Raw genomic sequence first — 11,562 nt, forward strand, 5'->3', positions numbered from 1 at the left:
CAAACAACATGTTTTTGAAATTTTCTTGTTTACTTTTAGTGAGTATGGTGCTTCCCACATCCCTGAAAATCAGAAATACAAACTTATGATTTAAAAATATGTAACAGAATTAGAATCATTAAAACATTAGAGCATGTGTCATGATGTAACTTTCTGACTGGTAAAACCCAATTATAAACCCTGAAAAGTAGAATCACAGGGGATAAAAAAGGTTTTAAAACATGAATTTGCCACTATTATCATGATTTTAAAAATCTAATTTTTAAACAATTTAGCTAAAATATAGGGAATCAACAACCTGTCAGCCTTTTGTCCTCATTTTATCTCCTCATAATGCTCATATGTGATGACCAGGTGAAATAAGGACTAGCTTGCCTGGCCAGGAGAGCTCCCATTCACAGCACAGCAAGCACCATCCATTTCCAAGTGACAGATCATTACAGCTCTGATGGTCGACAGATGGTGATGAATTGGCACTGATACCGGAGCTGGACAATTTTAGAGGCAGTCAGTTGCGCAAACTGCTTTATCACACTTTCTCCATGATGTTGCCATCCAGTGGGTGCCAAATGATGTCGGAAACACCACAAACCTCCTCCCACTCTCCAAGCTCCCGAGAGAGTAATACTGAAGGGATCATCCTTGAGCTTGTTATTTGAAGCACAAACAGATGTTTGATTGGATAGAAACAGTCACAATTCACTAAAGACGCTGAATAACATCCACCATATGGCAGCCTAATAACATCTAACAAATTGCATGCCACATTGATAATACAAACACACAACAACACCTGACCTCATCCCGCTGAGTAATGCAAAGAAACAGAAGCTCTAATGATCTCATGTAGTTCACCAGTTAAAAGGAATAAGTAAGACGGTGAGGAAGCCATTTATTTATGTATTAACCAATGCTGTCATCTAGTGGTCTAAATCTAAAGGCTTGAGTATTCCTTAACTTCTATTTATGTTTTTTTTTTCTGTGTAGAAGGAAAAACCTCAGATTAACTATCCTGCATCCATTAATGTATTTATATAAGTGTCATTTAGGATTTCTTTGAGACTTTTATTGCCGCTCAGTTTTCATATATATTGTTTGTAAATACATGGTCTTTTTAGAACAATAGTGATGATGTCACGGTGACACATCATATCTCATTTCTTCTACTGGACTATACAGATTGGATTACTACTAGATCAGCGGTCCCCAACCTTTTTTGCGCCACGGACCGGTTTATGCCCGTCAATATTTTCATGGACCGTCCTTTAAGGTGTCGCGGATAAATACAACAAAATAAAACTAGTACCGGTACCGAAAAAAAGAAAATTTATTCATAACACAGGTGAAAAGACCAAGGAAAACCGAGTAAACGATAAAAACGATAACAAAATAACGCTGAAAACCGATTAAAAACCCTGAAAACTATACATTTCACACCTGAACCTCAACTCTCGCGGCCCGGTACCAAACAACTCACGGACCGTTACCGGTCCGGGGGTTGGGGACGGCTGTACTAGATTATATGCAATACATTGATTATAGAATTTGTTGTAGAACATATTTTAACACACAGACACATGCAATATGAACCTGCTGGCTCAGTGATTAATCAGTGACTTGACCTAACCACACAATGGTTACTCTGCATTCACACTACAATTTTAGGCTGAAACAGCTCATCCAGTAGCTTACACCTGCGTCATCAACCGAAACGGCAGAAACAGATCAGGTGACTGACTTGACACACCATTTTTTAAATGATATTATTTGGAAAAACACTTCTGTACTATCACTCACGCCAACTGAAAGCCAATCTCTCTCTAGTGCATGCAATGGGTGTCATTTACTATATGGGTCATTATCCATATGGGACAGCATTGCTGCAAAATTGCTGAGGGAGCCATCTTAAGCCAAAGTGGCAGTTAAACGTAATATCTGGTTGATGAGTATCAACACTAGGACTGAAGACAATGAAAAGACTTCATTAACTGTATTACCTATGTACTTACCAAAGTGACTTACTTAAACACTGATAAACAGCATGTGTGGACAGTCTTTTTATGGAGTATATGCGGTGTTGCTTTTGTTCCTTTTCGAGTGTAAAATGCATTTATAAGTCAAAGGACTGCTGTAAGTAGAATACAGTGGCAGTATATAGTAAGAGTTTCAGGATAAAAAAGCCCAACTGAGTACATTTTGAGTACATCTCTTCTTTTTTGTTAACTCCAAATACAATTCTTCAAACTAAAGTCATCAGAAGGCGTGTGCTTAGCAAAAGGAAACATTTGATTATAAGGTTTTAGTTGAAAATCTATCCTATCCTTTAAACACCCCAGTCGGAGAGATAAATGTAGGTTAAGTGGTATGTTGTTATGTAATTTTCTGACTGGTAAAATCTAATGATTTAGACTACTTTACCGGACAAGGGGGTCACTGTTGTTTCGCACCAGTGTGCATATGGCATAGAGCTAGCCATCAATACATCAACCATTAGCTGGTAAAGTAAAGTCCCACAATGAACCTTTAGTCTGAGTGGCTTGACGATCACCATTTGCATTTGGCTGAGAAGATGAGAAAATCTATCCTTGACTTATGTATCACAAGGTAGAGATATTTTAAGCATAACATTTACTTTTGATTGAAAAACCTCTTACACTCTCTTGCTTTGTACCTTAGTATAACAACTCCTCTGTAGCCAATATATTGCAATAAAACATGTTTCCCCTGCCTTGCCATTTTCTATACTGCCCTGTATTATGTTTTCCTACAAGCTAAATAGTTGAGTTTAATCCTATGACCCATTGTTAACCCAGAAAATATGATTCCTTCCCTTCCTTTTCTCCTTATTGTCTTGAATTTATCATTTTTTCCTGAATACTTTTTGTCCCTGTTTCCCACCTGTGCTGCCATTTCTTTTTAATAATATTAGTGCATTTACTTCCAGTTTACAAAATGCCACCTCCACCCGATCTCATTTAAGTTACTCCTTGGCCAAAGCAGCTGCCGTCTGATTTCCCCTAATACCGAAATGTGCCAGTACCCAAATAAATTTAATTTCACTCCCCTCCTCCACTAGGTAGAAATACAGCAGGAGTGCTTCTGTAACAGGCCCTGTTGTTGTGAGCGTGAAGACGGATTACAGTCCTGTAAAACTAGAGAAATAATGAGCAGAGGAGACGTGCCTCCGCTCGCCTGGTCAGTCTTGCCAGAATTTATTACACAGGCACCAGCAAACATCTTTGCTTCTTTTGTTACTTAGTTTACCTATAGCTGTCTGGTTTCCATCAGTTGTGTTCACCATTAATCAACGAACAAAGAAGGCAAATTTGGTTTTAAAAAAATCCATCCACTCTCCTCTGCTTATCTGTGTCAAGGTCACAAATACAACAACAAATACAAAATGGAACCCACATTATCATGCTAATGGTTTGTTATGAAGGAAGAAATCTACATCCTTACATACTGAACTTTCTAACATTTCTCATGAAATCTAGAAGAAATTAACCAAGTGCATTGAAACTAAACATTAAATGAACTGAAGCTTTGGATCGTATGGGAATGACAGTGAATACTAAAGGACAATAGTGTCTGCCATTACCCACACCTATAGTGTACTTACTCAAAGTGGAAGAGCCGACGTAGCCTAGATAAACACAGTGAAATGCACTGCACATCATAAACTCAGCCTCAATTAACATGAGATAAACGTCACAGTATTCAGTGTCTGAGTGAAGTCACTTGGGTGAGTAATGAACTGTTTCTCCCATCTAAAAGAAGCTGCACAGTCCTGAAAATAAATAAATAAATAATAAAAATCTTTGAATAGAGGAAAACAAGAGTTACTGAAGACAAAACTAAAGGAAGATAGACCCACAAACAAGCAGCAATTAAAAGAAACTGGATTAAAGGCTTGGCACGAAATAAAGCATTTTGGTGATGTCCATAGGTTCATCCAGTTATTCAAAACTATCCTTATATTTAAAATTATGTCATGTTCATTTACTTTTAAGCCCCTGGAAAAAGAGGGCAGTGTATAACAAATGGTTAGAACTTCTAAACAACAAGAGTCATGTATGGACATATTAGTTTTGCAAAATCAGGTAACTTGTTTTGCAAGTTTGACTTTGACTACAAGCCCCATAATCCACCTATTACCAGCTTTGGCGATATTCTTTAGGTTCCGTCCAATTGTTATTGAGATTCTACAATTGACACGGCAGCTAAGGCATGTCATTGGTTTCTAAGTGGTTTCCAGGAAGTGAACGCCACCGATCTAACCACCTCCCACATGTGAGCCCCCGTCGTTAGCACCACGCGCAGCGTGTAGAGGAGAGAGAAACCGGTCGGAAAGCAACGTCATTCATCGGACCACCGACTTGACGTAGCGCAGCAGACAGAGAGCGGAGCGGAGCCGCGTTGTCCGAGGCAGGTAAAGTACCATCCAGTATATGCCAATATTCATAGGGTCTAAAAAGCTGGCAGTTGGTTTCCATATTGTTTCCAGGGGAACACGAGGAAAGTAGGTCGTATTAGATAAGAACAGGGTGGACACTAGGGCCTGGTAGACTGTAGGCCTGTTTCCCCCGCGCTCTGCATTGAGCAACACATCCCGGTTTGAGTCTTTCCTTTACGGTCAGTCCAGCTGCCAGCACTGGCAAGGTGCCTTAACGGACACCGCGCCACTAGTTTGGAGAGGTACACGGTTCAGCGATAGATAAATTAATTTATCCGATAACACTGTAAACGATAGTCAGTTTGTTAACTGGCGGGTGCAGCGCAGATGTTTAGCTCTTCTTTTTCCACGTCTTTCAGGTGCTGAAGCGATCACAGCAGAAAGATGGCGGACGACCCCAGCGCGGCGGATAGGAACGTGGAGATATGGAAAATCAAGAAGCTGATCAAAAGTTTAGAAGCTGCCCGTGGGTAAGTAATACATTTTTGTCACATTTCGAGGTAATTGTCTGGTCGGCAGTACTTGAGTTTAAGGGTTCGGGTGATTGTGTCAATGTATACCGCCGCAGCAGCTGGAAATGGTATAAATGGGGCCGAATTTGGGAGTGGTTAGCTTAGCATAGCTAACTTAGCTAATCGTTGCTTTTGCTTGTCGCTAGTTAGCCAATTGCTAGGCGCTAACGGATGTCGCATTTAATCTCCCTGGAAGTTGAAAACATGGTTTATTTTGGACAAAACACATTTTTTTGTCAGTGTTTATATTTTGTAGCTGGCATTCCGAAGATTTTTATTCAGTTCAAGCTAGTAAGGTTGATGCTAGTTTTGTTGCTAATGAGAACCGCTAATAGACGTCATCTTTGGAAAGAGGCCGGCATGGGTGTCTTAAACAAAAAAAGCAGAACGTTGACGAAAAAGGGAAGGCCGGCAAGCTTGTAGTTACAGTTTCACAGTCCAAATGACGTTCGTCTGCTCTTTTTACACGCAAATCATACGACAGAGCCTCTTAATTTCCTCTAGAGTCCACTAAGTTAGTCACCTCATGGCAGCCGAACTGCTTGCCAGTTCATTACAGCGTTACTGGTTTCAAACTGGTCAGGTCAAAAAGAATTCGAGATCAGTTGTTGGCCGACTGGGACATTGTGGGCCTCTTGAATTATCAAACAAGGCATGTGAATGTGGGTGTTACTTCACTGGCTTGTAGCTTGCTCTGCGACAGTTTGACGTCTAGTGTTGCGCAGAATTTGCTGTCCTGTGCTCCCCTGCCTGCCATGTCACACACTCAGTTGACTGTTTGCCCTACATTTATCCAGCCTCTTCTACCTGGCTGTGTGCGTGTCAGCCTGTACTGCTGTGATTCATCTGTTGATTGGTTGTAAATGAAAGGACAACAATGCAAAGTAGCAAGACTTAGTCCTTGTTTCAAGGACAAAGATTGTGTACTGTGTAACTGAAAGCCCATACCATTTGTCCCTCAACCTGCCAGACCTTGTCAAGGTGATATTTTGCCAAGAAGCGTTGTGTATTTACAAAACTAAATTAGAGCAAACAATTACGCTATCTTGGAGGTAATCAACTGGTAATAAACATGGCTCAACTGGTTTGGCATAATCAAAGTTGATTATTATATGGCCTTGATATTAGATGCCAGTTTCACTATGGCATACCTAGGAGTGGCATAATTGTCAGTTATTCAGTCTATTCCATCACTTCTATGGCTTCTTGGCTGTGTACAAATGCTGTTATATGCACTAACATTACATCCTCACTTTCTCTATAGTAATGGCACCAGCATGATCTCTCTGATCATCCCTCCAAAGGACCAGATATCAAGAGTGGCCAAGATGTTGGCTGATGAGTTTGGCACTGCTTCCAACATTAAGAGTCGCGTCAACAGGCTCTCTGTTCTCGGGGCCATCACCTCTGTACAGCAAAGACTAAAACTCTACAACAAGGGTATGCATGTAAAAGAATGCCTATTTTCTTTTGGGAAATGGTAGTGGTTCTTGGGGGCAACAAAAGAAATTCATATTGGCATATCATTGTATTATTGTAATATTTTCAGCTATAATTGTTCCAAGGGGGTTTTTGAAAAAAGAGACAACTTAAAACATAGGATGTATTTACTTTCAAAACATTCAGCTCCAGTCCTCCTTTGAATATTCATGGTCTCTGGCTTTTTTCTTCCCTTCCCAGTGCCACCCAATGGCTTGGTTGTGTATTGTGGCACAATTGTGACAGAGGAAGGCAAGGAGAAGAAAGTCAATATTGACTTTGAGCCTTTTAAACCAATCAACACCTCCCTGTACCTCTGTGACAACAAGTTCCACACCGAGGTGAGAGAATTTCCTTAGTATTTTGATGCACATGCAAAATATTTTTTTAGAGAAACTCTGTGGTATGTAAACATCGCCTTGGTCTTTTTATTATTCTTTCTGTCTTCCGCATTCTTATGATCCGTTCTTCCCTCACTAATGTCCCAACACAGGCATTGACAGCCCTGCTGTCTGATGACAGTAAGTTTGGCTTTATTGTGATCGACGGTAGTGGGGCACTCTTTGGCACACTGCAGGGCAACACCAGGGAGGTGCTGCACAAGTTCACTGTGGACCTACCCAAGAAGCACGGTACTGAACTGGAATGTTTAGAAAATACATTTTACGTTGTTTGTTTTGTTTTTGTTTATTTGTTGTTGGGTTTTTTTTTATCTTTGCTTTGCTCTTTCAGGCAGAGGAGGACAGTCTGCTCTGCGTTTTGCTCGACTGAGAATGGAGAAGAGACACAACTATGTGAGAAAAGTAGCTGAGACAGCTGTCCAGCTCTTTGTGTCCAATGACAAAGTTAATGTGGCAGGAATGGTCTTGGCTGGCTCTGCTGATTTCAAGACTGAACTCAGCCAGTCTGACATGTTTGATCCAGTAAGTACGATGTAATGAAACAACTTTTTTTTCTCCACAAATTTCTCACTGCAGTGAATAGATGTCCAAAAGAAGGCTGGTGATCTTTTAAGTGTTTTCTCTGAGTTGTATAAATAGGTATATTTAATAACTATCTACTATTGTAAGAAATAAACACTGGTATTTGGTAGTAGTGATGAAATAGTGACATAGCAAGTTTATTTTAAACTTGGCACATGATGTGTGCAGCCATACTGTAAATGGAAAGTGCCTTCTTTAATTTGCCAGTAAGCCACTGATATAGCTAACTCTTATGTCTTTACAACCAATAATGGAATGTGGTTGCACAAACAAAGAAAGAGACAGATATGAAAATCTGCATATCCCACACTTCACTGCAAGCTTTGGTTAGCAGTTAATGAGTTTGAGGGATTTTCCAAGGCTTTGGGGAATATAACCAGCAGCATAGTCTATCATTATTGTCAGCATATTTATTGTGGTAGCTTTCTCTATTTTCTTTATCTTGTCAGCAACTTTGTTTGGTTCCTACTTTGTCTGTAAACGTTACTAACAACTCTTTGATTTCTACAGAGGTTACAGGCAAAGGTTCTGAAGCTAGTGGACATCTCCTATGGAGGAGAGAATGGTTTCAACCAGGCTATTGAGCTTTCAGCAGAGGTCCTGTCGAATGTGAAGTTCATCCAAGAAAAGAAGCTCATAGGTGAGTGTGTGTGTGTGTGTGTGGTTTTCTTTTTTTTGTTAAAGGTAAAATCTTCAAACTTTTTCCTGATGATTCTTCTGTATTTACAGGGCGGTACTTTGATGAGATCAGTCAGGATACAGGGAAATACTGCTTTGGTGTAGAGGATACACTGAAAGCCCTTGAAATGGGAGCTGTGGAGATTCTCATAGTCTATGAGAACTTAGACACCATGCGTTATGTTCTTCGTGTGCATGGGGCAGAGAGCAATGGAGCAGAGAATGGTAAACAAACAACTACAGTGTTATCTGCAGTAGCTGAGACAAAAAGCAGTAAATGAATTCTAATTGTGATCCTACAATTCAAAAGTTTCTTCTTTGTTCTTCAGATGAGAAGACTTTGTACCTAACGCCAGAGCAGGAGAAAGACAAGTCTCACTTCACGGACAAGGAGGTAAGTGCTGCGGAAGAGGAACTGATCTCTGGGAGTTAAGTTGGACCCATTGCCTGTGATGTTATACCTTACTAACGCTGGTTGCGTTTCTAGACGGGGCAGGAACATGAGCTGATCGAGAGCATGCCACTACTGGAGTGGTTTGCGAACAACTACAAGAAATTTGGAGCCACGTTGGAGATAGTAACAGACAAGAGTCAGGAGGGGTCCCAGTTTGTCAAGGGCTTTGGAGGCATTGGGGGTGAGCACACTGTTGTTTAATAACAGTTGAATGTTTGATCAAAATGAAGTTAGGAATATATTTGATATATGTGGTTCAGTGATGATTTCGTCATTGGGTTGTTATGATGATCTAGTAATTGTACTCGAGTATAATTCATGTATTATGCACTTGAAGATAGTAGCAGTAGAGAAGATAAACAGTTCTTCTTCTGCTTATTCTGATTCATGCTTCATCTTGGTACAGGTAAGGCCTCATATAGACATTGTTGTACAGTAGAAATTTGTATTATAGAGGGCTTCACCATGTAAAATAGGAGAATTGGGGCAGAGGCACTGTTGAATTGTTAGTTGTATAAAAAGTAGAGATACTTGTGGCAATTTAAATTGGTTTAGTGGTGTAATACATTTTAATGAGGATCCTAAAAGGATTTCAGGACTTTGTGCTTTTCACAATAGAAACACCATCATTCCAGGACCCCTAAAAGCACTGTTGTTTTTTTTTTTTTTTTGAAGAAGTAGTAGTTAAATTGTTAATTTTCACCTAATATTTTAAATTAGAAGTAATTTTAGACAAAGGAAGCATTTAACTATTAGGGGTTTTATTAGTTATGCAAATGATTTAGGTTATTTAATTATAGGTAATAAACAAAATATATTTTAGAATTCAGTAATAAACAAATGGTACAAAACTATAATACCCAACACATCTAAATAATTGAATTATTATAGAAGAAAACTGTTATGGACAAGTTGAAGGAATTTTGCGTAACAGGTTATGGTCGTTATGCTAAAACAAAAGCATTTATTAGGAAAAGAGCACTATTGTGAAACTATTTGAATTTGACTGACGTCACAGTTGGCTGAAATAAAACAAACACAATTTCATTAATTATTGTGAAGTTTTATCGCAATGCACCTACACCTGTCTTATCCATCATCCACACTGTTCCACCTCAGTTTGTAGCTCAGCAGGCCTTGGACTCATTCATTTTAGGTATTCTGCTTTGGACTTTGCTTTTTATTAGGCCTGAGTAGATCGCCACACTCAGGGTTCTCTGCTCAGTTCAGCAACCCGTCTGGTTCTCCACATTCCACACTTCTCCGGCTCCATATCCCATCCATGACCTGTTCAGCCTGGCAGACATTCCTCGTCTTCTATCCAACTACAGTCCCCTGTATATTTATCAATGTTATCTAGCCAGCTCTGGCTTATGCAGTCTTCATATCAAAATGAGTGTAAATGATACATGTTGCTAGGCAACTGGGCAGGGTGAGTGGATTTTACATTAATTTCTGTGGGGTCAAAGTGACATGTGGTAAGTATATCTTTTTATTCCACACACTCCTAAATGATGAGTGAATCCATTTTTAGTTAGTCATGAAATCTTTTTTGTCTTCAGAGTTTTGTTTGTTTGATAACCCTAAAATGACCCCCTTGGCACTTCTAATACTAAAGTCTAATACTTTCAGAATTCATGTTTTCCCCTGCCACTGTTTACCCAAAACAAGTTGCCATCATATCACACTACTTAATCTCTCATCTTTTGTATTCCTCAGGTATCTTGCGGTACAGGGTGGATTTCCAGGGCATGGAGTACCAAGGAGAGGACGATGAGTTCTTTGATTTGGATGACTACTAGGTAGTCTTGGACTGATATTGGGAGAAAAAAATGAATGAAGAAATAAGGAAATGAAAATGCCACCTCTCTTGCAGCAAGCGAGAGGTGCAACTGTGTTGACCTATATATATGACAGACACACCTTCCAGTTCACCTGTTGCATACACAAACTTGCACATACTTACACAACAAAATGCATCACACAGGCCGAAGAGGAGTGAGATTTTCTTTCATCCAGAGAGGGAGAAAGCCCTTCCTGAATAAATCCCTGCCTTAGAGTGCTGGTTCCTTCCCCTAGTTGGATTGGACTTGACTCATTTTTGTTCTTTTTTTTTTTTTTTTTTTTTTTTTTTTTTTTTTTTTTTCTTCCTCCCCTCGATTTTGAATGAACACAACAGCAAGTTCCCAGATTCCTCGTTGCCGCTGTCCCCGGTCCTAAGATGAACTTTGGATTCACTCCTGACATACAGAAAATATATTTTCCTTTAATGCATCGTCATGTCCCTATCCCCTCTCCCTTCCTTCTATGCTTTCTCTCTCTCTTTTTTTTTTCTTTTTTGCATTTCATTTTTTTACTGGTAACTGCTGCTGTTGTATTTTATGAGAGTGGGGGATTTTTTTTACCTGGGTTTCTGTAGAGAAAGGGGGACAAAGTATTAAATTTCAACTGCTGAAAACCATTGCTACCTCCTCATCTGCTGTGGTCTCACTCCTGTGCCATCTCATTTACTTAAAAGGCTGACCTTTTCCTGACAACAAAATTGATATGTTTTGTGAGTGACGCGTGCATGACTTTTAGACAGTTTAGTCATCTTATTCAATCGTCAGACTTGCCACATAATGTTGAAATTTTCTACATTTTAAATTTCAAAAGGCAGTAAAATCACATCTTTAATACAGCTATTCATTATAAATCTTGGCCTTTACATGCAGTCATCTCTTTAAATGAACTTCCCTTAAATGAAATATCCCGTGTACACATTGGATTGCATTTGTACATTTATCTGACCACTTTTATAAATCTAAATTAATTAAAAATCTCAATTTGTCATTGCATTCCTGCCGACAGTTTTTATAGGATGTGTTGGTCTAGAAAGTTGGTTTTGACATTTGCGTGTCGAATAGGGGAGCAAAGGTAAGAGCAAATGACCAGGTTCTCATTCATAATGCAAAGAGCAGAATTCGTGAAGACGTGTTCCCTTAAGATTTGTAGAGAATGACC

At 39.4% G+C, this 11,562-nt stretch overlaps 1 protein-coding gene across 3 annotated transcripts; it reads left to right on the top strand.

The window, feature by feature from the left end:
- The first annotated feature begins 4,241 nt into the window (after positions 1-4,241).
- Positions 4,242-11,020, top strand: etf1a (eukaryotic translation termination factor 1a). 3 transcript variants are annotated; one of them, XM_085478739.1, is made up of 11 exons: positions 4,242-4,429; positions 4,813-4,923; positions 6,230-6,405; positions 6,646-6,785; positions 6,938-7,076; positions 7,177-7,367; positions 7,938-8,067; positions 8,157-8,330; positions 8,435-8,499; positions 8,593-8,740; positions 10,279-11,020. In XM_085478739.1, the coding sequence occupies exons 2-11, from the start codon at positions 4,838-4,840 to the stop codon at positions 10,359-10,361; spliced, it is 1,332 nt and encodes a 443-aa protein (XP_085334865.1). In that variant the 5' UTR covers positions 4,242-4,429; positions 4,813-4,837; the 3' UTR covers positions 10,362-11,020. The 3 variants fall into 3 exon arrangements, with proteins under 3 accessions (XP_085334865.1, XP_085334875.1, XP_085334869.1); XM_085478749.1 differs by having other exon boundaries at positions 4,242-4,425; XM_085478743.1 differs by lacking the exon at positions 4,242-4,429 and adding an exon at positions 4,541-4,695.
- Positions 11,021-11,562: the final 542 nt, after the last annotated feature.

Source organism: Copadichromis virginalis, linkage group LG2 (assembly GCF_057382275.1).
Source record: "Copadichromis virginalis isolate Kocher_CV1m ecotype Utaka linkage group LG2, C_Virginalis_male_GT1.1, whole genome shotgun sequence".
Lineage (NCBI taxonomy): Eukaryota > Metazoa > Chordata > Actinopteri > Cichliformes > Cichlidae > Copadichromis > Copadichromis virginalis.